At 48.2% G+C, this 26,749-nt stretch overlaps 2 protein-coding genes across 7 annotated transcripts in view; one reads left to right on the top strand and one right to left on the bottom strand.

Annotated features, from left to right (window-relative positions):
- SUGP2 (SURP and G-patch domain containing 2) overlaps positions 1 to 11,720 on the bottom strand; it is a 38,891-nt gene extending 27,171 nt beyond the window's left edge. For 3 of the 4 annotated variants that reach the window (XM_015427384.1, XM_015427387.1, XM_015427386.1), the window contains exons 1-4: positions 11,656 to 11,720; positions 8,941 to 8,997; positions 4,887 to 5,008; positions 2,121 to 3,641 (exon numbers count right to left, since the gene is read on the bottom strand). In XM_015427384.1, the coding sequence (XP_015282870.1) occupies positions 2,121 to 3,641; positions 4,887 to 5,001 (1,636 nt within the window). In that variant the 5' untranslated portion in view covers positions 5,002 to 5,008; positions 8,941 to 8,997; positions 11,656 to 11,720. Of the gene's footprint in view, positions 1 to 2,120; positions 3,642 to 4,886; positions 5,009 to 8,940; positions 8,998 to 11,066; positions 11,218 to 11,655 lie in introns of those variants that run through there. The other variant, XM_015427385.1, reaches the window with a different exon arrangement.
- Positions 11,721 to 11,769: 49 nt separating this feature from the next.
- Positions 11,770 to 26,749, top strand: part of ARMC6 (armadillo repeat containing 6) — a 30,182-nt gene continuing 15,202 nt past the window's right edge. Inside the window, exons 1-4 of one of the 3 annotated variants that reach the window (XM_015427381.1) lie at positions 11,770 to 11,820; positions 18,227 to 18,377; positions 24,050 to 24,132; positions 25,192 to 25,762. In XM_015427381.1, coding sequence (XP_015282867.1) covers positions 18,257 to 18,377; positions 24,050 to 24,132; positions 25,192 to 25,762 — 775 coding nt within the window. In that variant the 5' untranslated portion in view covers positions 11,770 to 11,820; positions 18,227 to 18,256. The other 2 variants (XM_015427379.1, XM_015427380.1) reach the window with 2 other exon arrangements.

The raw sequence follows: 26,749 nt of genomic DNA, 5'->3' as shown, positions 1-26,749 counted from the left end.
CTGTCAGGTAAGTGGGGCTGAGAGAGGTCTCTTGAGAAGTGCCCCTGAGAGAACAGCTCTGAGAGAACTTGTGACTGACCCAAGGTCACACCACCAGCCGCATGTGGAGGAGTGGGGAATCAAACCCGGCTCTCCCAGATTAAAGTCCACACTCCTAACGACTACACCAAATGGGCTCTCTATACAATACAATGCAGCTTACTGCTTGCGCCAACCTACTAACTACAACACTTCATTTCAACGCTTCCTGGGATTGGTTTTCCATTACTAAAACTCAAGAGATACTTAATCCCACTGACTGGTGCAAAAAAGCACCCCAAAGAAACTGTCATTCCTGCACTGACTACCCACCTGTTTCCGGGCACAGTTGAAAGTGCTGGTCCTTACCTTTAAGGCCCTAAACCGCTTGGGGCCAGGAGAGCTGAGGAACCATCTCAGCCTAGCGAAAAATGCGGAGGTGCACCTGCTGACTGCGACATCTATGCAGGCGTGCATTCGACTGGTGCCAAGCCAACTGCACTGCCTTCCAATCGAGTACCGGATCAGTATCACGGTGTTGGTATTGACCTTTAAAGCCTTTAGAGCCCTATGTTGCCTGGGAATGATGTATCTGAGGGACCGCCTCTCCCCATATGTGCCCCAGAGAGCCTTACGCTTGGCGGGCTGGCATTTGCTGGTTGTCCCCAGGCCAAAGGGCACCTGCTTAGCCTCAGCCAGGGCCAGGGCTTTTTCTGCCCTGGCTCCAGCCTGGCGGAACACGCTCCCATCTGAGACCAGGGCCCTGTGGGGCCTACTACAGTCCCGCAGGGCCTGTAAAACGGAGCCGTTTCGCCGGGCCTTGGGATGAGGTGGTGGGCGCCCAACTATTCGGCCTTCCTCGCTGAAGCTCTCCCATCTTTCCACGGCCCAGACTAAGAAGATCCACATTTTCTGGGCTACGGTCGAGCTGTTCCAGTTGTTTGAGACCGTCACACTTCTGCATTTATAGTGCTACCTTGTTTTAAATTACTGTGCTTTGTTTAGCTGTTTTAACTAGTTAATTATTGTGACTGTTTTTAATGGTCGTAAAATTGTTGTCGCGATCCACCCTGAGCCCGCTTGCGGGAGGGGGGCGGCGGAATGGAAGTCAAATAAATAAATGAATACCCAGTCCACTTGTTAAGATTTGCCTCTCAACCACTGCTTGTTGTGCCCCTACCTTCAGAGGTGAGGCTGGTGGCGACTAGAGACAGGACATTTTCTGTGGTGGCCCCTCCCTTTTGGAACCCCTTCCCTCCCTTAGGCTCACCTGGTGTCTCCCTTACTTTCTTTTCAGCTTCAGGCTAACCCCCCTCATCTTTTTATGCAAAGTTTTAGTTAGGGGGTTTATTATTATTATTTATTAAATTTGTTAATCATCCTATCCCAGCGCATGCCGGGCTCTGGGTGATGTACGTAGCGGCATAACGCCATAAAGAAGAAGAAGAGATTGGATTTATACCCCACCCTTCAGTACCCAAGGGAGTCTCAGAGCGGCTTACAGACTCCTTTCCCTCCCCCTCCTCACAACAGACACCCTGGGAGGTAGGTGGGGCTGAGAGAGCTCTGACAGAAACGGCTCTTTTTCAAGAACAGCTCTTGCCAGAACTACGACTTGCCCAAGGTCATCCAGCCAGGTGCAAGTGGAGGAGTGGGGAATCAAACCCGGTTCTCCCAGATTAGAGTCTGCGCACTTCACCACTACAACAAACTGGCTCTCAGAACAGCCACAACACCAAACTGGTAAAAACATATAAAATGTTAAAAAATTCCACTGAACAATTTAATAAAACCTTGAATTGGCTTTTAATCGTCTGCTCTGTTTTACGGATAGTTCTATGCTGACAATGTCTAGCGGCTTGCTTTTTTAGACTGCGATTTTTTATTACAAGCTGCCTTTGTTTATTATTTATTTAGAATATTTCTACACCACCGCTTCAAGGGCTGCTGCCGGGGGGGGGGGGGGGGGGTGGTGGTGCTGGAAATTTTTGCCCTCGTTAGTTTCCAAAAGGTTTTAACAAAAAAGTGGGAAGTGCTAAGTGAGCCAAGACTGAATTCCAATGCACAAACATGACCACAATCCTTGCGAGCGGCTTCCTTACTCTTAAGCTTAGGCCTGGTTTCCGGAACATTCCTCTGAAAGGGAGCCGATGTCCTAGGAGCCTCTTTCTTTAACTCAACCCGGCAGCCGCTCTTCTCCATCCAGTTCTGCAAAACCTCAATGTACTCCCTCCCAAACAAGGCCGAGGTGTCAAAGTTGGGGTACAAGGTGGGTGGAGGTGCGGACTCCAGGATACCGATTGCCGCCAGGATTTTCTCCTGTCTGAACGCAGACGCCAGGGCGAAGGTCTGTCCCAGGAGGGCCAGGGATTTGCGGCAAAGAGAAACGGTGGTCTCAAAGGCAGCGGCCATCTGCGCCCGGTCACTGAAGCTACTGGTCTTGATGCTCAGCTCGTAGGCATTGCAAGCCATCAGGAGGGGCGTGACGCTTTTCAGGAGGCGGTCCTGCAGACGCATCATGTACTGGTCGAACGGTTTGACGACCTGGAAGAAGCAGTTCTTTGTCATCATCGCCCTCTTCTCCAGAAGCAGATTCAAGAACTCATTGTCCACCTTGGGAGTCTTCAAGGCTGCATGCTGCAAAGGCTTGACAATGGAGAAGCAGTACTCTCTGTGCTCCGGCTTCAGCGAGCACTTGAACGACGCCAGTGTCTTGGCGCACGTCTCTGTCTCCAGCGAGAAGAGCACCCGGTACAACTCCAAATATTCTGGGTCATTCTTGATCATCTGGAACCCAGCCCACTTAATGATTTCAATGCCAAAAGTTGAAAAGATGTCAGAAGGGTTGACTAGGTCCAAATTGGGCTCTTCGTATTGGTCACTCTGTGTAGACTCTAGAATCCCAGGACGTAGGGCAAATCTCTGGAGGGCCAGATTGGGTCTCAGGTTAAGTTGGGGGCGATTAGAAGGCATTATTCTCGGCTTGGGGCGATTGGGAGGGTCTGTTAACGGATCCTCTGTCAGGGACAACCTTTTATCCTCCCATTTCTTGAAGGGACCAGCCACGTCCCCTCGACTTTTAGCCATGCCCCGAGTGGCCATGCCCCGTTTGCCCCTCCCGCTGTGCAAAGACGGACTGAATTCTCTTTCGAGCTCAAATCCGTATTCCAAGTCATTACTCTGACTGCGTACAGTGCCATAATCCTCTCCCAAATGCTCCAGAGATCTAAAATCACTCAGCAGTTCTGAAGAGCTGTAGTCGGTATCGTGGAGTCTAGGGGTCTTCCGAGAAGGGGCGTGGTCGTATTCCCGTTTCCGGGAGGCTGGACGGTCGTACTCACTGTCCCTGTTAAGCGGACTGACGTAATCCCGGTCGGTGGAAGATGAATGGCCATAGTCTCGTTCCCGCGGAATTGAGTGGGTATAGTCTCGGCTCCGTGAAGAGGGGTGGCTGTAGCCTTTGTTGTAGTAGTCGTCTTCCTCTGCAGCGGGGCTGCTTGATCTATAGGATGGCACTGAGAAGTCCTCGCGGGTGTCTTCTCTCCAGTCACTACTACGCGGGTACTCGCTGTCATCAGCCAAATCATCATCATAGCGGGTCCGTGGGACTGGTCGCGAGTGAACTGCAGGGAGACATGCAAACAAGGCATCTGCTGCTTACCGAGGGACCACCAACCAAAGAGCAAGATCAGCCTAAAAGCCCACCACAACACCCAATATTATGAAAATAACATTTTAAGAAACAGAACGTACCACCACAAATCCACACCCTCCTCTACCCACTTCGGCTAGGAAATACTTTTTCAGATCTCCGGTACCAATTTTTGTGTTACAATTGCTGGTTCTCTTTTTTGGTTGGCTGACTTTAACAGTCAGGAAACCGATTTTTACCTACATTCGGCTTCTGGAGAGTGTAATTTCCCTTCCTTTTCACAACAGCAATGCTTACACATCATCTAGAAGAAGCATCTTCTCTTATCGCTATATCCAATGGTGAAGTGGGTGGGGTGTGCTAGTCAAGAGAGCACCAAAACAAGATCAGCAGATGAAGAGAAGATAAAAACAAATCAAAAACCCCAAGCTTTGAAATATTTCACCTCTGGAAGTTATAGCTGTATGAATTTGAGAGCAGGCCTAAGCGACTAAAAAATGAGCTGTGATCCAGAAGATCCACAGATCAATCCTTGTCATCACCAGGGACTCAGCAGATGGCCTTAGACGAGCCATTCTCTAGCACACGGGTGTTGAATCCATAAATGAGACCCTGTCGGGCTGGGCCGTGCGTGTCATAAAATGTAATGTAATGCAAGGTAGCATAGATATAAACTTTATAAAGGACACAAACACAAAGGTTGTGGGTTTTTTTTACTGAAAATAAAAACATGCTTAAAACATTAGCACTCTTGCAATATTTTGTTTATTTAGCAGTGTCTGATAACTGACACCTCTTGCTCTGAATCACTGCATCAAAATGTCTGTGCTGTTGCAATCTTGAGCATGCTGTTCAGGTGTGTATCTCTAAGCTGCAAACCTACAATTACGCAGCAGCAGCAGAAGTGGAAGAAGAAGCAGAAGACAGCCAGTTCCACTACGGGCCTGATAGAAGCGCTCCGGGGGCCTGATCTGGCCCCTGGGCCACATGTTTGACACCCCCGCTCTAGCAGGTGCAGCTCCACTCCCAGCTAGGGGACACTGGACTGATCTGCCTCACAGCACTGAGGCGGAGAAAGCGAAGATAAGGTGCGTAAAGCATGCTGAGCAGTAAGAAGTGCTTCATAAACAGTAAGTGTTATTATCTAACAAAACAGAAGGCTGTGAAACAAAAGCAGAAGCAACTTAACTCCCCAGTGGGAATTAAGAAAGGCTACCTCGAAGCTGATGGAGGGCTTCGTCGATGGGGTCGCTTCGGTCCAGGTGGTACCGCTTCACCTTGGCTTGTATTACGGCATCAAAAGACTCTTGTGACATCCGCCGAGAGGCCATTTTGGTTCTGCAGCAACACAGTCGTCATAAAAACATGAGGTGGCATCCCAGAGCCAGGGTCCTCTTGGCACACATAAGAACATAAGAAGAGCCCTGCTGGATCAGACCGATAGTCCATCTAGTTCAGCATCCTGTCTCACATAGTGGCCAACCAGATCCTCTGGAGGGCCAACAACAGGGCATAGAGGCCGAGGTCACCCCTGATAAGAACATAAGAAGGGCCCTGCTGGATCAGACCAGTGCTCCATCTAGTCCAGCATCTTGTCTTAGAGAGTTGCCAACCAGTTCCTCTGGACAGCCAACAAAAGGACATAAAGGCTGAGGCCTTCCCCTCACGTTGCCTCCTGGCTCTGGAATTCAGAGTATTAGTGCCTTTATCTAATCCCCTTTTAAAGCTGTTTATTCCTGGGATCATCATTACATCATCTGGCAGCAAATTCCATCACTCTCTGTGTAAAGTAGTCTTTCTTTTTGTCCGTGTGTTTTTGGCCCTCCAGAAGAATTCGTTGGCTGTTGCGTTGAGACAGGTTGCTGGACTAGAGGGACCACTGGACAAGATGGACAACGGGGCTCTTCTTATGTTCTTATATTTTTACTACTTGAGGGGGGGAATCGGCTGGATTGGATAAGAACACAGCTGGTGCTGGTTGCAACAGTGGCAAGCCACAGACCTCCAAGCAGAGCATAAAGGAACAACAGGATACTTCATACTGTTGCCTCCAACAACCACTACTCAGAGGTAAACTGCCTCTGAGCATGGAGGTTCTCTTTAGCATAAGAACATAAGAGAAGCCAATGTTGGATCAGGCCAATGGCCCATCCAGTCCAACACTCTCACAGTGGCCAGAAATACCCGGGAGCTATCGGGAGGTCCATCAGTACGGCCAGGACACTAGAAGCCCCCACCCCCCCAGGCACCAAGAATATAGAGCATCACTTGTCCCAGACTGAGAGTTCCTATCTATACCTTGTGGCTAATAGCAACTGATGGACCTCTGCACCATATGTTTATCCAATTCCTTCTTGAAGCCGTCCATGCTTGTAGCCGCCACCACCTCCTGTGGCAGTGAATTTCATGTGCTAACCACTCTTTGGGTGAAGAAGTACTTCCTTTTATTTGTTCTAACCAGACTGCTCAGCAATTTCATTGAGTGCCCATGAGTTCTTGTATTGTGAGAAAGGGAGAAAAGTACTTCTTACTCTGCCTGCTCTATCCCATGCATAATCTTGTAAACCTCGATCATGTCACCCCTCAGCCGTTGTTTCTCCAAACTAAAGAGCCCCAAGAGCTTTAATCGTTCTTCATAGGGAAAGTGTTCCAACCAGTGTTCCCTCTAAGCTGAGTTAGTGTGAGCTAGCTCGCAGTTTTTTAGCCTCCGGCTCACACATTTTTGTCTTAGCTCAGGAAGGATGGCGCCAGTGCAAACTAATTTATGCAGTAGCCAAATTACCTGCTCACAACTTTAATGCCAGTCGCTCACAAAGTAGAATTTTTGTTCACAAGACTCCACAGCTTAGAGGGAACATTGGTTCCAACCCTTTTATCTTTCTAGTTGCCCTCTTCTGCACTTTTCCCAATACTATAATATCCTTTTTGAGATGTGGTGACCAGAACTGCACACAGTATTCCAAATGAGGTTGCACCATCAATTTATACAGGGGCATTATGATACTGGCTGATTTGTTTTCAATTCCCTTCCTTATAATTCCTAGCATAGCATTGGCCCTTTTTATTGCAGTTGCACACCGTCTCAACATTTTCAGTGAGTTATCTACTACAACTCCAAGATCTCTCTCTTGGTCAGTCTCTGCCAATTCAGACCCCATCAACGTGTATTTATAGTTAGGATTTTTGGCCCTAATGTGCATCACTTTGCACTTAGCCACACTGAACCCCATTTGCCACGTTGACGCCCACTCGACCATCCTCGACAGATCTCTTTGGAGTGCCTCACAATCCTCCCTGGTTTTCACCACCCTGAACAATTTTGTGTCATCCGCAAATTTAGCCACTTCACTGTTTAGTCCCAACTCCAAATCATTAATGAACAAGTTAAAAAGCATCGGACCCAGTACTGATCCCTGCAGTACCCCACTGCTCACCACTGCTCACCACCCTCCACTGACAAAATTGCCCATTTATACGCACTCTTTGTTTCCTATTAGCCAGTTTTTGATCCACAAAAGGACTTGTCCTTTTATCCTGTGACTATTGAGCTTACTTAGGAGCCTTTGATGAGGAACTTTATCAAAAGCTTTCTGGAAGTCAAGGTAAACAACATCTATTGGGTCCCCCTTATCCACATGTTTGTTCACTCCTTCAAAGAGCACTAACAGGTTAGCGAGACAAGATCTTCCCTTACAGAACCCATGCTGAGTCTGCCTCAATAGTTTTTGTTCATCAATGTGCTTACTCATTCTTTCCTTAATAACAGTTTCCACCAACTTACCCGGTATTGACATCTGACTGGCCTGTAATTTCCTGGATCTCCTCTGGAACCCTTTTTAAAGATGGGAGTGACCCTAGCTACTTTCCAGTCCTCAGGAATGGAGGCAGATTTTAAGGAAAGATTATATATTTTTGTCAGGACATCCATAAGTTCACATTTGAGTTCTTTCAGAACTCTTGGGTGTATGCCATCTGGGCCTGGTGATTCATCAGTTTTTAAGTTGTCTATCAGTCGTAGGACCTCCTCTCTCGTCACCTCAATCTGACTCAGGTCTTTCAATACCCCTCCCAAAATCAGCAGTTCTGGAGTGGGGAAGCACTTCTCATCTTCCACAGTGAAGACAGAGGCAAAGAATGCATTCAGCTTCTCAGCCACTTCCCTATCATCCTTCAGTACTCCTTTTACCCCTTGGTCATCCAAGGGCCCCACTGCCTCCCTGGCTGGTTTCCTGCTTCTAATGTATTTGAAGAAGGTTTTATTATTGGTCTTTGTTTTTTGCAATATGCCAATGTGTCTGGGAGGTGTTAACAGATTCAGTACACAAGAGCACTTCTTAAGTGGAGAGGTCTATCTAATTCAGTGGTACTTGGCCCACAGCACATGGGGAACCACATTTACTCCCTTCTCTGACATGAGGCCTTCACCTCATGGAGATCCAGTTTACCCATTCCTCCAGCAGCCCCTCTTCTACAGTGGAAACACAGGAACCAAGCTTCCAACCAAAAGCCTTGCCCACTTTCCTGAAGTGGGCAAGTGCCATACTGGGGAACGGTACTTATAAGAGGCACCGGAGACACATCACAGAGCCCCATGTGGCTCCTGAGCCACTCAGTATTCACCGACCTAGTCCGCCAACCCTCTTCCATTACGGTATTTCCATGATGGTATTTTGGCAGTCAAACTCCGGGAAGCTGACAAGCGGGGTATGGAGGCACCATCCATCTGACCCACCCACCCTTGTTTTTTGGTCCCCCAAGCAAGGTATACTACTTCAAGCCATGGAGGAGCCTATTAATCATCATGGCTGACAGGTCTCAATGGCCCTCTCCTCTGACATCAACGTGTTTTAACTCCCTTTTAAAGCCACAGCCGCCACCACCACTACTTCTAGCACCAAATTTCTAATCTACTGATTGAAGAGGCACTTGTCCTTTCACCCATCCTGAATCTGCTTGCTCTCATCTTGATGAGGTGCTCCCCAGTTCAAGTACTACAGGAAGGGGGAAATCTCGTTACCCCCCCCCCCCCCCAAGCTGAATTGCCTCACACACTTTGGCCTTTCTTATCTAGCAAGCTGCTCCACCACTTTGGGGCACATTTACTTGCACTTTACCCTCCTCTTCAAAATCCCCACCCCCCAGATCACCTGTCAGAATTTCTAGAGCAACTCCCAAGGTTTCCCATTCAAGGAGCGAAGAGCCCCTCCTCTTTCCAAGCCGAACAAAATCTTTTAGCCATAGCCTGGTCGGGCATTTCACAAAGCGCTCACCTCAGAACTGACTCTGACGGCCTCCAAGCGAGCACCTTTGATCCGTCACCTTCGGTCCTACAAAGGAAAACAGGATATATGTACGAGAAATGTCTTATCCAGATTCCTCCTTGCGCTTCGCCTGCTGATCAGGCTGTTACTTGAGACAGATAAGCCAGCTTTCCCCTTACTCAGTGTCGGGTTACCAGCTTCGGGTTGGAAAATTAATGGAGAAGGGGGCGATGGAGCTTAGGGAGAGTGGAGTCTGGGGAGAGACGTCAGTGGGGCACAGTGCCAGAGTCCACCACCAAAGCGGCCACTAAACCATCTCTGCCATATGGCTAGGGTTGCCGAGTCCCCCCTGACAACCGGCAGGGTAAGGCTGCCAGATCCAGGTGGGGAAACTCCTGTCGATTTGGGGACGGAGCCTGAGAAGACAGGGACCTCTCAAAGGTGGTACAATGTCAGAGAGTCCACCTTCCAAAGCATCCATCTTCTCCAGGGGAGCTGATCTCTGTAGTCTGTAGGTGAGGTGTAATTCCAGGGGATCTCCAGGTGCCACCTGGAGGCTGGCAACCCTACATGCAGAGATCAGCTGTAATTGCAGGGTTTCTCCAGGCCCTAACTGGAGACTTGGCATCCCTACTCCGTAAGTAGAACTTATCACCGTCTCTCTTCCAGTGGCAGTCAAACTCTGGGAAGCTGACAAGCAGGGTATGAAAGCACCATCCATCCCACCCCCTTTGTTTTTTGGTTCCCCAAGCAAGATCTACTACTTCACGCCACGGAGGATCTTATTAATCATCATGGCTGACAGTTCTCATAATTTCAGGACTTCCCCAGGCCCTGACTGGAAACTGGCATCCTTACTCAATAAGCGGGGAATCCCCTGGAATTAGTCATCGCGGAGTAATTCCAGGAGATCCCCAGGTCCCACCTGCAGGCCGGCAACCCTACACCCAGAGACCAGCGGTAATTTCAGGGTCTCTCCAGGCCCCGCCTGGAGACTGGCATCTTTACTCAATAAGTGGGGAATCCCCTGGAATTAGTCCTCGGGGAGTAATTCCAGGGGATCCCCAGGTCCCACTGGAGGCCGGCAACCCAGCGGTAATTTCAGGGTCTCTCCAGGCCCCGACTGGAGACTGGCATCCCTACTCAATAAGTACCCCTAAGATTGCCAGCTCTGGCCTGGGAGATTCCTGTGGATTTGGGGAGAGCGGGGGGGGGGAGTTTGGGAGGAGAGCAGAGCAGGGGTGCCCAACCTCCAAAGCTGCCGTTTGCCTCAGGAGAACTGACCTCTGAGGTGTGAACGCCAGCTGTAACCAGTGTTCCCTCTAAGCTGAGTTAGTGTGAGCTAGCTCACAGTTTTTTAGCCTCCGGCTCACACATTTTTGTCTTAGCTCAGGAAGGATGGCTCCAGAGTAACCTAATTTATGCAGTAGCCAAGTCGCTCGCTCACAACTTTCATGCCAGCAGCTCACAAATTAGCATTTTTGCTCACACGACTCCATGGCTTAGAGGGAACATTGGCTGTAACCCCAGGAGCCCCCCCAGGCTCCACCCAGCCACACACCCCAGGCCCCAGCTTTGCTAGCAGCAGCAGGCGCTTCCACGCCCAGGAGAGGCTCCGCCTGCAGATCCCAGCATAGGAACAGTCTACGGTTGCCAGCGCTGGGTGTGGAAAATCCTCGAGATTTTTGGGAGGGTGGAGCCTGGGGAGGGCGGGGTTTGAGGAGGGCGGGGACTTCAGTGGGGTGTGATGCCGTAAAGACCGCCTTCCAAAGTGGCCAAATTCTCCTGGTGAACTGATCTCTGTCGCCTGGAGATCAGTTAGAATTAGGATTGCCAAGTCTGGGTCGGGAAATACCGAGAGACTTTGGGGGAGGATCCGGGAGAGGGCGGGGTTTGGGGAGGGGCCTCAGCACGGGACGATGCCACGGAGTCCACCTTCCAAAGCAGCCATTTTCTCCGGGGGAGCCCGTCTCTGTCGGCTGGGGATCGGTTGTAAAAGCGGGAGATCCCCAGGCCCCACCTGGAGGCTCGCAACCCTAGTTATAATCCCAGGGGAACTCCAGCTGCCTCCTGGAGATTGGTAACCTCGGAGCAGGCCAAGGCCGAATTCTCCCGTTAGTCTGCTGGCAACCCACCTCTCCAAGACAGGCCTTCCTCTTCCCCTCTCCGAGACCCTGTGGGGTGAGGAAAGCCTCTTCCGCGCTTCAGTTCCAGGGGAAGGGGTCTCCCCTTAGCTACCCCACGACAACCCCCGCCTCTCAAGCTTCCCTCAGCAACCGCCGGTCAAGAAAGAATCCCACAAGCTACGGACAAGCCTCCCGGCGCATGCGCCCGGCGCACCAGCCCACCCCCTTTTCTCGTCACTTCCTCGAGCGCATGCGCAGATAACGGTAGCGGTCTTCTTGCCGAACGCTTCCGCTGCAGAAGGTGCAGCGATTCTATAGATCGGGTGGGGAAGAGAAAGGGGGGGAAAGTTATTTCTACGCATGCGCGTATTATAGCTGTTTCCCTGTCAGCGCATGCGCAAAAAATCGGAGCGTTTCTGTTCCCCATTAACGCCTTTTCCCGGGGAGGATCGCTCTCATTGGGCATGCGCACAAGTCCCGCCTTGTCTAGGAGGAGTTCGTCATTTACTCGCCAGCTGCAACGACGAGTATTTAATTCTCCCTTCCCTCCCCACCACCCACCTCGTAGAGCGCGTTAAGGAAGCGGAAATTCACCCACCCGCGAATCGCCAAAACGCACGCGCTCTTTAGTTTCCCCAATGGATAGCCACGCGCATGCGCCAAGGTCTGACGTTCCGGCTGTGGAAAAGTGACGCATGCGCAGTGAAACATCCTTTTATGGCAGTTGGCCGGCGTTTCTATTGGCTAGCGGGGACACCACTGGGTACGGCAGTTGGGGGTTGTATGGGGGCCGCGCGGGGCCAAAATTAGTGTAGGCGCTGTAATTAGCTGCTGTTGATGCACATTTTTTGGAGCTCGGCAGTTTCAGTGCTGCCTTATTAGTTCGAGAGGGCGGTCGCTGGGAGCGCCAAGGAACCAGGTAAGCAGAGCGAGAAGACTGCAATATTGTTGTTGTTCAGTCGCAGAGTCGAGTCCGACTCTTCGAGACCCCATGGACCAGATCACGCCAGGCCTTCCTGTCTTCCGCCGTCCTCTGAAGTTTGCTCAATTTCATGTTCGTTGCACCGATGGCACTGTCTAACCATCTCATCCTTTGCTGTCCCCGTCTTCTTTGACCTTCAATCTTTCCCAGCATCAGGGTCTTCTCCAGTGAGTGCTCCCTTCTCATTTGGTGGCCAAAGTATTTGAGCTTCAGTTTCATTATCTGGCCTTCCAGGGAACAGTCAGGGTTGATTTCTTTTAGGACTGACTGATTTGATCTTCTTGCAGTCCAAGGGACTCTCAAGAGTCTTCTCCAGCACCATAGTTCAAAAGAATCTATTCTTCAGCGCTCGGCCTTCCTTATAGTCCAACTCTCGCAGCCATACATGACTACTGGGAATACCATTGCTTTGACCATGCGGACTTTTGTTCATGCTACTTTTTATTATGCTGTTGAGGTTCTCCATCGCTTTCCTCCCAAGAAGCAGGCGTCTTTTAATTCCATGGCTGCTGTCACAGTCTGCGGTGATCTGGGATCCCAGGAACGTGAAGTCTGTCACTACTTCCACGACTTCCCCTTCTATTTGCCAAGGAGTGATGGGGCCGGATGCCATGATCTTAGTTTTTTTGATGTTGAGCTTCAAGCCCACTTTTGCGCTCTCCACTTTTACCCTGAGCAAGAGGCTCTTTAGGTCCTCTTCACTTTCAGCCATTAGAGTGGTATCATCTGCATATCTGAGGTTGTTGATCTTTTCCCCAGCAATCTTAATTCCCGCTTGTGATTCATCCAGGCCAGCATTTCGCATGATGTACTCTGCATATATATTAAATAAGCAAGGTGACAGTATACATCCTTGTCGTACTCCTTTTCCTATGCTAAACCAATCAGTTGTTCCATATCCGGTTCTAACTGTCGCTTCTTGGCCCTTATACAGGTTTCTCAAGAGACATGTGAGGTGGTCTGGTACTCCCATCTCTTTAAGGACCTGCCATAGTTTGTTGTGATCCACACAGTCAAAAGCTTTAGCATAGTCAATGAAGCAGAAGTAGATATTTTTCTGGTACTCTCTTGCTTTCTCCATAATCCAGCGAATGTTGGCAATTTGATCTCTAGTTCCTCTACCTCTTCGAAACCCAGCTTGTACTTCTGGTAGTTCTCTATCCACGTACTGTTGAAGCCTAGCTTGTAGGATCTTGAGCATGACCTTGCTAGCGTGTGATATGAGTGCAATTGTGCGATAGTTTGAACATTCCTTGGCGTTGCCCTTCTTTGGGATTGGAATGTATACTGATCTTTTCCAATCCTGAGGAAAAGATGCTTAAGATGTGCTTAGCATTTATGTACGCTTAGCTGTCTCTCTTTTTTTTTTTTTTGCACTTCTGGGACTCTGTCTGGATGCTGCAGGCAGCCTTACCCACACATAAATCCTAAATGGATGCGATGCACACGCAACCTGAGCTTTATGCATGCTTATGTAGAAATAAATCCTTCTACTACAGCATTAGGAAGGGCTTAGTGTAGGTTAAGTCTCTTATCTGTTACCCTTGAGAAAGTGCTTGCTTTTCAAGGTGCCATTTTATTTCGATTTTTCCCCCCTACTACTACAGATGAACATGGCTCTCTGCCTGAAGCGATCGTACTGCAGTCATCCTATGCTAGTTTACTCTGGAATCTATTTATTTATTTATTTCCCGCAAGCAAGCTCAGGGTGGGGAACCACATCCAACAATACAATAAATAGAGCTAGAATTTAAACACAGTAATATGCATTAAAAGGGTTGATTGCATCCCAAGAAAGGAATCGGTTGGTTGTGAGGGATTCATTGGTTCTCTTACAGCACATAAGTGATAGCCAGCTGTTAGTGAATGGTTGACAACAGCCTCACTAAGACTCCAGTAGACCAACGTATCTGTATATGCAGTCAGTCAGTGGAAGACCTTTCTCACTGTATCCTGGCCTGTCCTTCATACACAGAACCCAGGGCCAAATTTTTAGCAACGCGATTGACAGCCCAATACCCCCTGTCTGATTATGACAAGATAGCCCTTATGCTCTCAGGCGAGGATTCCTTCATCTCTGCAAGAGTGGCTTTCTTTGCCTTGGCTGCTAGAAAGATTAGAGCAAAGAAATTAAACAGTACCGTTGCAACCAAGTGAGAGATTTTTAAAGGTCTTATCAGTTCTAATTGTTAGAGGCCAAGATGGTCTTAGCAGGTGTTTTATACATGTTAGTAGAGGTTGAATTTTTAAAATTATTCTTATTATTTAATGTATAAACTTTCTGAGAGTGTTTTGATATTGATATGGCCATATACAATAAAATGATTCTACCTTCTACCTACCAAAAAAAAAACCCAGCCTCACTACAACAACAACAAGTAGACTTATAGCAACATAGGCACCTGCTGCCTGATCTTTTTAGTTAGAAATGCTGGGGATTGAGCCTGAGATGTTCTGTGTGCAAAGCAGTTGCTCTGCCATTGAGCCTCAGCCACTCCTGGTATATGCCTGCAACTCTACCAGGTGAGAGGTCTTTCCCAACCCAGGGCCTTCTGCAAGCAGAGCAGTGGAGTCGCCTAGTGAGCGAGGGACACAGTGACCTGCCACAGATTGAGTCAGACCACTGACCCAGGCAGCAGAGAAAGTGTTTTCCCACTTAGGCCCTTCTGAATTGAGTCAGGTCCTCCTGATTGCAAAACTCTGACTGTATGAAGCTGCCTTCATCCAAAGAAGTTGTTAGGAAGTAGACTTGAGGACTTCTGAGAGCCAGTTTGGTGTAGTGGTTAGGAGCATGGACTCTAATCTGGGCGAACCGGGTTTGATTCCCCACTTCTCTGCATGCAGCTGCTTGGTGACCTTGGGCAAGCCACAGTTCTCTCAAGAACAGTTCCCAAAGAGCTCTCTCAACGTCACTTACCTCACAGGGTGTCTGTTGTGGGGAGAGGAAGGGAAGGAGATTGTAAGCCATTCTGAGACTCCTCTTCTTCTCTTTACACAATGAATGATAAAAACGTGGGGTTCGTTGCCAGAGGATGTAGTGATGGCCACAGGCATAAACAGCTTTCAGGGGGAACTAGGCAAATCCAATGAGGTCTATCAGTGGCTACTGGCCATGGGAACTAAAGGGAACCTCCACGTTCAGAGGCAGTCAACCTCTGAATACCAGCACCAACATCAGGTGAAGGCCTCGGCCTCTCTGCCCTGTTGTTGGCCCTCCAGGGGAACTGTCTGGCCATTGTGTGAGACAGGATGCTGGACCAGATGGCCTATTGGTCTGATCCAGCAGGTCTCTTCTCATGTTCTTATGAAGGCCTAAGCCTCTCTGCCCTGTTGTTGGCCCTCCAGAAGGACTGGCTGGCCACTGTGTGAGACAGGATACTGTACTAGAGGGACTATTGGTCTGTTTCAGCAGGGCTTTTCTTATGTTCTTATCAGGGAAGGCCTCGGCCTCTATGCCCTGGTGTTGGCCCTCCAGAGGAACTAGTTGGCCTCTGTGTGAGACAGGAAGCGGGACTACAGATCCAGCGGGACTCTCCTTCTGCCTTGTACAGAATCAGACTTAGTTCACCCAGTCAGCATGCCTATTCTGACTAACGATGACTCTCCAGGGTCTCTGGCAGAGTAATACCTTTCACAGCACCTGCTACTTGAGTCTCTTTAAATGGAGAATAGACCTTTTGCATGCAAAGAATATGTAACACATGGCAGCAGCTCAGACCCTTGGCGTACACTTGAAACAAGCCCATTTCTCTTAAGCTTCAAATTCATTGCAAAGGCTGCATCTTTCCCAGGCAAGCCAAATGGGTAAAGAAGGTTGTGGTAGAATGCCAAGTGGTGTCTATGCAGGGGCTGCTGGCACGGAGCTGCATCCAGGGAAGATATTTTGGGCATTTTTGCTACTGCAGTGGTGAGCTCTCTCAGTGTAAGTAGGGGCATCCTGCCAAAATCAACTTGGGCATAATGCAGCAGTTTTTCTCCCCTTTAGAACTTTTAACGAAAAATTGTTTTTAAAAAGCGTTTCACTCAGTCTAAAAGGAAAACAAATGTAGGAGGGTTCTTTGGGGGTGGGGGGGCAATGATCCCCCAGATTTCCCAGTTCTCCCATTAAGAAGTTGTTAAAAGTACTTTGGAATTTTTCCTCCTCATTATTTCCCGTGGGTTGTCGCATCTCCAGTCTGGAAAAATGCCTAATCTGAGATGCTGGAGATTTCCGATCAGTCCAAACAGACACCTCTGGACTAAAAGACTGTAGAATGGGGGTGTCAAACTCATTTGTTATGAGGGCCGGATCTGGCATAAATGAGACCTTGTTTAGCCGGGGCCATGTGTGTCATGAAATGTAATGCCAGGTAGAGGAGATATAAACTTTATAAAGGACACAAACACAAAGGATTTTTTAAAACTTAAAATAAAAACATGCTTAAAACATTAGTACTCTTGCCATTTTTTTGTTTTCTGGAGAAGACTCTTGAGAGTCCCCTGGACTGCAAGGAGATCAAATCTATCCTAAAAGATATCAACCCTGACTGTTCCCTGGAAGGCGAGATACTGAAGCTCAAATACTTTGGCCACCAAATCAGAAGGGAGCACTCACTGGAGAAGACCCTGATGCTGGGAAAGATTGAAGGTTAAAGAAGGGGGTGGCAAAGGCTGAGATGGTTAGACAGTGTTATCGAGGCAAGGAACATGAAATTAAGCAAACTCTGGAGCGTGACGGAAGACAGGAGGGCCTGGCGTGATGTGGTCCATGGGGTTGCGAAGAGTCGGACTCGACTGTACAACTGAACAACAACAACAACAAATATTTTGTTTATTTAACAGTGTCTGATAACTGACAGGTGTGTATCTGTAAGCTGCAAACCTACGATGACGCAGCAGCAGAACTGGAAGAAGAAGCAGAAGACAGCCAGTTCAACTGCAGGTCTGATAGAAGCCCTCTGGGGGCCCCGGGACGCATGTTTGACACCCCTGCTGTAGAGATTTTAATAGACAAAAATTGAACTAGATGGGCCAAAAGGGCAACTTCATGTCTTGGTGGGGAAGCATGTCTCAGTGTTAAAGCACATTCTCCGCGTGCAGAATCTTGCGATCCATCCTCTTCATTTCCCCTTCAAGGATTTCAGGTGGCAGGTGCTAAGGAAGGCATTTCCCTGCCCAAGGCCCTGGAGAGCTGCTGCCAGCCGGAGTTGGTAGTCCCAAGCTTAGCTGAACCCAGGGTCTGATTGTAGGCAACTCGTAGGCAGGTGTACATTGGAGACATTCAAACACGAGAAGACAGATTTCTGGAATATCACATTCTATTTGTTTAATGTTGGAATGAGAATTGTCATGATGGTGTTCAAAGGAAACACTTCTTTATACAATGAGCGATGTAAAATGTGGAATTTGCTGAAAGAGTATGTAGTGATGGCCGGAAGTACAGACAGTTTTAAAAGGGGATTAGACAGATTTGTGAAGGAGAGATCTGTCAGTGGCTCCTAGCTGTGATGACTAAAGGGAACCACTGTGTTTGGAGGCAGTCAACCTCCGGATCCCAGTGTCTCAGCCTCTATGCCAGGGGTGCATGCGGCCTGGGGGCTGGATCAGGCCCCTGGAAGGCTTCTATCAGGCCCGCAGTGGAACTGGCTGTCTTCTGCTTCTTCTTCCAGTTCTGCAGCTGCTGCATTGTTGTAAGTCTGCAGTTTACAGATACACACCTGAATAGCATACTCAAGATTGCAAACGCACAGACACTTTGATGCAATAATTCAGAGCAAGAAGTGTCAGTTATCAGACTCGGTTAAATAAACAAATTTGCAAGAGTTCTAATGTTTTAAGGATGTTTTTATTTTAAGTAAAAAAAAAACCCCTTTGTGTTTGTGTCCTTTATAAAGTTTATATCTCTGCTACGTGGCATTACATTTTATGGCACACAAGCCCCGGCCCAACAAGGTCTCATTTATGTCAGATCCGGCCCTCATAACAAATAAGTTCTATGCTCTATGCCCTGTTGTTGGCCCACTGTAGTAACTGGTTGGCCACTGTGTGAGACAGGATGCTGGACTATGTAGACCACTGGTCCAATCCAGCAGGGTTCTTTTAAGTTCTTTGTTTTCCTAGGTGAAAACCTTGTTCCCCGTTTGGATTGCCAGTTTTAGAAGAAGAAGCATAAACATAGATAAACTCCATTCACATTTCTCTCTTGCAGGCCAAGAATCCAGATCTGTGTAGAATCAACATGGCAGCCAAACGGATTATCCAGGAGACATTTGACAGTGTGGTGCAGGAAAATATCAGTGAGTTTGGCATGGAACCGGAAGAAGCAGTGATTGACGCTATCCAGCAGTTTGAGTCTCAAGGTACTTCTTGCTGAACATGGATGGCTGTGCTTTTCAGGAATATGCGCCAGCCAGTGGTTTCAAGCTGCATTTGGGGGAACCCAAACGTTCCTCAGAAGCTTTGGAAGGATTCTTTGGTACATGGGTGCTATTATAGTGGGGGTTCAAGTGACTTGACCAAATGTCTGATTATCAGATGGGAAACGGCTTCTCTGAGCAATGCTGTTGTACTTGTATTATTGTATTCTATCCTTCCCATTAAACAAAGTTTGAGTCCGGTACGAATTTTTTGTTCAGGTTGGTAACTAGGGGGAATTAAGAGGCATTCAGAAGTTTGAGCAATAAACATTTAAAAAATTTTTTTTTAAGTTTGAGTCCAGTGGAACCTTTAAGACCAACAAAGTTTAATTCTTTAATTGGTGGTCTCCCAAGGTGCCCCTGGACTCAGACTTTGTTCTGTTGCTTCAGACCAACACAGCTATCCACCTGAATCTATTATTTCCCATTGTAAGTCTGTTTAAGCAGAGAAGGAGTTGGCATTTACCACTTAAATCCAGTTTGGTGCATTGGTTAAGTGTGCGGACTCTAATCTGGGAGAACTGGGTTTGATTCCTCACTCCTCCACTCGCAGCTGTTGGATGACCTTGGGCAAGCCATAGTTCTGTCAGAGCTGTCCTTGAAAAAGAGTCGTTTCTGTCAGAGCTCTCTCAACCCCGCTTACCTCACAGGGTGTCTGTTGTGGGGAGGGAAAGGAGTTTGTAAGCCGTTCTGAGACTCCTTTGGGTAGTGAATGGCGGGGTATAAATCCAATCTCTTCTTTTACCTCGCAGGGTGTCTGTTGTGGAGAGGGGAAGAGAAAGGAGTTTGTAAGCCACTCTGAGACTCCTTTGGGTAGTGAAGGGTGGGGTATAAATCCAATCCCTTCTTCTTTTACCTCACAGGGTGTCTGTTCTGGGTCTGTTCTGGGGAGGGGGAGGGAAAGCCGCTCTGAGACTCCTTTGGGTAGTGAAGGGCGGGGTATAAATCCAATCTCTTCTTCTTCTTTTACCTCACAGGGTGTCTGTTCTGGGGAGGGGGAGGGAAAGGAGTTTGCAAGCCGCTCTGAGACACCTTTGAGTAGTGAAGGGCGGGGTATAAATCCAATCTCTTCTTCTTTTACCTCACAGGGTGTCTGTTGTGGGGAGGGGAAGGGAAAGGAGTTTGTAAGCTGCTCTGAGACTCCTTTGGGTAGTGAAGGGCGGGGTATAAATCCAATCTCTTCTCTCCTCTCTTCTTAAAAATAAATAAATGGCAGACATCCCTGAGAGAGAGTTTGCACACCCACTGTGGATCTTCCTCCACAGCTTCGGGTGTGTTCTGGGGGAGCCTTCAGCCCGAGTGGGAGTTAGGCCCAGCTGGTGGAATGGAGCACATGACCAAGGAAGCAGTTCAGCATGGCAAAGTGTGAATGTATGGTGCTGCCTTAGACTGACACAGACTGTCGTCTCCTTTGACTGTCAGTGGCTCTTCCCCCATTGAGGAGTGCCTTCCTTCAGTCCCGTGTCTCCTGCACACACACACAACCCGTTCCCGAGCTGCGAGGGTTCCCAAAGGGTGTATGGTCCCCAGGGAGGGGTCTACAAATCTTACGGGCCCTTCAGGGCTTTAGGGGCAAATAGGGGATCTCTGCCAGCACCTTCTTTCCACTTTTGCAAGGGCTCCTGACAGCCAGGAGCTCAGTTGTTTTACGGTGTTTGCCCTGCCTTTAGGATAAATCCTGAGAGATCTCTCCCAGACCCTTTTAAAAAGGTGGCACACAGCAAATGGGAATGCAACCTGACATTAGGGCACTGGCTTATGGCTGCCAGTTACAAGGGTCCGGGCATGGAATGGGTCAGTGGGGGCTTGGGGGGGAGGTATTTGTGAATTCCCTGCATTGTGCACGGGATTGGGCTAGATGACCCTGAAGGTCCCTTCCGGCTCTGTGATTCTATGAAGGCAGGGGTCATTTCCTGCAGGAGCGCACAGGAGCGAAGCTCCGACAGTAAAGAGCCCAGGGGGCGGGCTCATGCAACAAGCCCAACCCCCTGCTCCCAGCACCCCTCAGTCAGAGCAAGAAGCAGCCAGGTACGTTGCAGAGGCCCCCCCCCGGCCCCCAGTCCAAAAGTGGGGAATCAAACCTGGTTCTCCCAGATTAGAGAACATAAGAACATAAGAACATAAGAGATGCCAATGTTGGATCAGGCCAAAGGCCCATCCAGTCCAACACTCTGTATCCCACAGTGGCCAGAAATACCAGTGCCATCAGGAGGTCCACCAGTGGGGCCAGGACATTAGAAGCCCTCCCACTGTTGACCCCCCCCCAAGCACCAAGATGACAGAGCATCACTTGCCCCAGAGTCCCTATCTATACCTTGTGGCTAATAGCCACTGATGGACCTCTGCTCCATATGCTTATCTAATTCCCTTTTGAAGCCGTCCATGCTTGTAGCTGCCACCACTTCCTGTGGCAGTGAATTCCAAGTGTTAATCACTCTTTGGGTGAAGAAGTACTTCCTTTTATCCGTTCTAACCCGACCGCTCAGCAATTTCATGGAGTGCCCACGGGTTCTTGTATTGTGAGAAAGGGAGAAAAGTACCTCTTTCTCTACCTGCTCTTTCCCATGCATAATCTTATAAACCTCAATCATGTCACCCCTCAGTCGTCGTTTCTCCAAGCTAAAGAGCCCTAAGCGCCTTAACCGTTCCTCATAGGGAAAGTGTTCCAACCCTTTTATCATTCGAGTTGCTCTTTTCTGCACTTTTTCCAAAGCTATAATATCCTTTTTAAGGTGTGGTGACCAGAATTGCACACAGTATTCCAGATGAGGTCGCACCATTGATTTATATAGCGGCATTATGATATTGGCTGATCTGTTTACAATACCCTTCCTAATAATCCCCAGCATAGCATTGGCCTTCTTTATTGCAGTCACACACTGTCTCGACATTTTCAGTGAGTTATCTACTACAACTCCAAGATCTCTCTCTTGATCTGTCTCTGCCAGTTCAGACCCCATCAACGTGTATTTATAGTTAGGATTTTTGGCTCCAATGTGCATCACCTTGCACTTGGCCACATTGAACCCCATTTGCCATGTTGACGCCCACTCGCCCAACTTTGACAGATCCCTTTGGAGTGCCTCACAATCCTCACTGGTTTTCACCACCCTGAACAACTTCGTATCATCCGCAAATTTAGCCACTTCACTGCTTACTCCCAACTCCAAATCATTAATGAACAAGTTAAAAAGCAGTGGACCAAGTACTGATCCCTGTGGTACCCCACTGCTTACACCCCTCCACTGGGAGAACTGCCCATTTATACTCACTCTCTGTTTTCTATTAATTAGCCAGTTTTTGATCCATAAAAGGACTTGTCCTTTTATCCCATGATTTTTGAGCTTACTTAGGAGCCTTTGATGAGGAACTTTATCAAAAGCTTTCTGGAAGTCAAGGTAAACAATATCTATTGGATCCCCCTTGTCCACATGTTTGTTCACCCCCTCAAAGAACATTAACAGGTTAGTGAGACAAGATCTTCCCTTACAGAACCCATGTTGAGTCTGCCTCAATAGGTTTTGTTCATCTATGTGCCTACTAATTCTTTCCTTAATAATGGTTTCCACCAATTTACCCGGTATCGACGTCAGACTGACTGGCCTGTAATTTCCCGGATCTCCTCTGGAACCCTTTTTAAAGATGGGAGTGACATTAGCTACCTTCCAGTCCTCAGGAATGGAGGCTGATTTTAAGGAGAGATTACATATTTTTGTCAGGAGATCCACAAGTTCACAATTGAGTTCTTTCAGAACTCTTGGATGTATGCCATCTGGGCCTGGTGATTTATCAGTTTTTAAGTTGGCTATCAGTTTTAGGACCTCCTCTCTCGTCACTTCAATCTGACTCAGGTCTTTCAACACCCCTCCCGAACTCAGCGGCTCTGGAGTGGGCAAGCACCTCTCATCTTCCACAGTGAAGACGGAGGCAAAAAATGCATTTAGCTTCTCAGCCATTTCCCTATCATCCTTCCGTACTCCTTTTACACCTTGGTCATCCAAGGGCCCCACTGCCTCCCTGGCTGGTTTCCTGCTTCTAATGTATTTGAAGAAAGTTTTATTGTTGGTCTTTACATTTTTTGCTATATGCTCCTCATATTTCCTTTTTGCCTGCCTGACTACAGACTTGCATTTTATTTGCCATAGCCTGTGTTCCGTTTTATCAGCCTCACTGTGACTAGCTTTCCACCGCTTAAAGGAATTTTTTTTACCTTTTACAGCTTCCATTACTTTGTTTGTTAACCATGTAGGCTTTTTCTTATACCTGTTTGTGCCTTTCCTAATCTGCGGAATATATTTTTTTTGAGCTTCTAGAATCGTAGTTTTAAATAGTTTCCAAGCTTCCCCAATGGTTTTGACTCTTTCTACTTTTCCCTTCAGTTTCCTCCCCACATGTCCCCTCATATCAGAAAAATTACCCCTTTTAAAGTTAAAAGTGGTTGTGTGAGTCTTAATGAGCTCCTGCACCTCTTCTTCTATGAAATGACCCCTGTATGAAGGTATGCCTGATACCTGTGGTTCATTTGCAAGTATCATGAAAAAGGATACCTTGTCTGGAGTTCTGTTTTTATGTCCTTATTTTGGTTTGGTGGTGGGAGCACAGTGTCTACTGTGGCTGAGTGCTTGGTGGAGGATGGTGGGTCGAAGAACCGCTGGCCCAGATCACTGTTTGAACAGCCAGCGCTGTGCCAGAAGATGCCTGCAAGAGCCAAGTGGCTTTACTAAGATATGTGTAAAATGTATTTATGTGCAACTTAAGAACATAGGAGAAGCCATGTTGGGTCAGGCCAGTGGCCCATCCAGTCCAGTACTCTGTGTCACACAGTGGCTACAACCCAGGTGCCATCAGGAGGTCCACCAGCGGGGCCAGAACTCCAGAAGCCCTTCCACTGTCGCCCCTCCCAAGCACCAAGAATACAGAGCATCACTGCTCCAGACATAATAACATAAGAGAAGCCATGTTGGATCAGGCCAATGGCCCATCCAGTCCAACACTGTGTCACACAGTGGCCAAAACCCAGGTGCCATCAGGAGGTCCACCAGCAAGGACAGATCTCCAGAAGCCCTCCCACTGTTGCTCTCCAAGCACCAAGATTACAAAGCATCACTGCCTCAGACATAAGAACATAAAAGAAGCCATGTTGGATCAGGCCAATGGCCCCTCCAGTCCAACACTCTGTGTCAGACAATGGCCAAAACCCCGAGGCCATCAGATGATCCAACAGTGGGGCCAGAACTCCAGAAGACCTCCCACAGCTGCCCTCCAAGCACCAAGATTACAGCGCATCACTGCCTCAGGCATAAGAACATAAGGGAAGCCATGTTGGATCAGGGAAATGGCCTATCCAGTCCAATGCTCTGTTACACAGTGGCCAAAACCCAGGTTCCACCAGTGGGGGCAGAGCTCTAGAAGCCCTCCCACCGTGGCCCCGCAAGCACCAATACAGAGCATCACTGCTGCAGAGAGTGTGTTCCAGAGACGGCCTTCTCAGTCATGGGATTCAAATTCTGTAAATAAACCACCGGGGGGAGGGGCAGAGATATGGGGTCAAGTGAGAAGAATTGTTTGTGGACCTTGATGCAGTCTTCTTTTTCTGTCTCTCTTGCTTTCTCCAGGTGTGGATTTGAGCAACATAGTGAAAGTAGCCCCCAATCCTGTCCCTGAGAATGGTCAAGAACAGAAGCATGTCATTCTGCAGGTGAGGGGAGATCTGGGGATGGGGGGCTGTCTGGGAAAGGGCGAGGTCCCTTGATGTGATATATATGGGAAGCGTTTGAAAGAAGTAATTTAATTTTGGGAGTGCCATCATTTTGATAGTGTTGATTCTACCCATGATTGTCAGCTGTAACTGGGACCATCTTTTAATATCTCTTCTTATTTGCAGAATAACCAGGTGGAAGTTTAGCTGTTGTAGTTTATTTAAATTCTTTGGGATAGTAACTCCCATATATTTGAATGATTTATGATGTATGGAGAATCCTAACTTGTTTTGAATTTCCAGTTGCAGATAAGCAGAGAACATATTACCAAAGGTGTAACTTATCAATTATACTCGGTATCTCCTCTTGTTGAGATAAATGTTCTAAGATAGGAAACCAAACAGAAACAATTTTCTTAACTGTCTATCATTAGTCTCATTCTAAATGTCCAAAAGCTTTCTGTGCATCAAGGTAAACTCACTCGATTTCCAATGCATGGCTAATATGGTGGAATCAGTTAGTCATGTCCTCCTGTTCTGCAGATTCTATCAGGAGGACCGAGACCATCTTATACTACCCCTTCTGTCTAGATTTAGCCCTCTGCGGTCTTATCTTGACTTCAGGCCAGAAGTCCTTCATAAATTCCTCCTAGAAAACGTTCAGAGCTCAGTGACTTACGCTGTGGCAAAATTTTGTTGCTTAGCTATTAGGAAACGTAAACTTATTTTAGCTGAAAAAATTGTATGATTCTCTTATTAACATTATTTTATTTTACTAATTTTATTAATTTTATCTTGTTAATGTTTTTATATTATTGCTATGTTATTGTTGTTTTAATCTTTCTTATATCAGAATTGTACTGTTTTACTGGCTCTTGCCGTAATAAATTAGATCACGGCATCAAGAGATGCTATGGCTAATGGCGTCTGATTTTTTTAACTAACGTAAATGGTATTCAGTATTCTACGGGAATGAGGGGATTCTAATCAGACCAGCTTGCAAAATCTGGTTTCCTCCCTAGCTGTAATCTATAGGTTCTTTCTCTTTTCCTTCCGCAGACGTTGGACTCCCTCCAGAAAGCTGTGGTTGACTCTGACTCTAGCAAAGTCGATGAGCTTCTAGTCAGCTTTGCCGAGCAGTGCAGACAGGAACTGGCAGTCCGTTACCTGGCGGGGCAGAAAGGGGCCTACCCCGCTGTGCTGGCGGCTTGTCGGCTGGCGTCTGAAGACAGGTGCTCGCTGCTTAAAGCCCTCAATGCCCTCTCTGCGCTCATGGATGGCCAGCCTGACCTCCTTGATGCCTCCGGGCAGGAGCTGTTGCTGCGAGTGCTGCGGGAGAGCCGGGACGATGCTGAACTGACCCTTGCCGCGGTGCGTGGCATTCGCTACGCCTGCCTGAAGCACGAGCAGAACCGGCAAGACCTGGTGAAAGGCGGCATCCTCCAGCTTCTGGCTGGGGCCATCGTCCGACATGGGGACCGCGCCGATGTCGTCCGGGAGGCCTGCTCGGGGCTGCGCATCCTGACATTTGACGATGACATCCGGGTGCCCTTTGGCCACGCCCATGACCACGCCAAGATGATTGTGGTGGAACACGACGGTTTGAGGATCCTTATAGAAGCAGCCAAAGGTAGACACGGCGTGTGCGTGCCCAGCTCAGTGTGTGGGGGTGCCAACCTCCAGCTGGTTCCAGCCACAAATGGACCACAGTGACTCAACCAAGGTTGCACCCCACCAGTGTTCACTGTGGAAAAATGGATTCAAGTCCAATTACAGTCCACAGATTTGCTGCTGCTTCTTTTTGTTTGGTGTCGTGGTTAAGTGTGTGGACTCTAAACTGGGAGAAATGGGTTTGATTCCCCACTCCTCCACTTGCATCTGCTGGATGACCTTGGGCAAGCCGTAGTTCTGACCAGAGCTGTCCTTGAAAAAGACCAGTTTCTGTCAGAGCTCTCTTAGCCCCACCTCCCTCACAGGGTGTCTGTTGTGGGGAGGGAAAGGGAAAGGAGTTTGTAAGCCGCTCTGAGACTCCTTTGGGTAGTGAAGGGCAGGGTATAAATCCAATCTCTTCTTCCTCTTCTTGAAAAAGAGCCGTTTCTGCCAGAGCTCTTTCAGCCCCACCTACCTCACAGGGTGTCTGTTGTGGGGAGGGGGAGGGAAAGGAGTTTGTAAGCCGCTCTGAGACTCCTTTGGGTAGTGAAGGGCAGGGTATAAATCCAATCTCTTATTATTATTATCATTATTATTTTACGTCATGCAGTGCTGCTGCTGCTGCTTCCAACAGTTGTCATGCGACTACAGATTTTCCAGGTAAACAATCTGTTTCCCTCAGTGCTTCATCATCATCAGCCCATGCAGATGCCGAGAAAATACAAGATTAATTCTGAGTAGGAGATGTAGAGCATGGGCTCCAAGTATAAAGTGACCTGACAAAGCATTGAGGGAAACAGATTGTGTAGCTGGGAAATCTGTAGTCGCATGACAGTTTGTTGGAAGCAGCAGCAGCAGCACTGCGTGACGTAAAATAAAGAAACAAAAAGAAGAAGCAAATCTGTGGACTGTAATTGGACTTGAATCAATTTTCCCACAGTGAATATTGGTGGGGTGCAACCTCCAG

This window comes from Gekko japonicus, unplaced genomic scaffold (genome assembly GCF_001447785.1).
Source record: "Gekko japonicus isolate JY-2015 unplaced genomic scaffold, Gekko_japonicus_V1.1 scaffold2236, whole genome shotgun sequence".
NCBI lineage: Eukaryota > Metazoa > Chordata > Lepidosauria > Squamata > Gekkonidae > Gekko > Gekko japonicus.
Note: the sequence above shows the minus strand (reverse complement) of the source record. Positions and strands in the feature narration are given on the sequence as shown.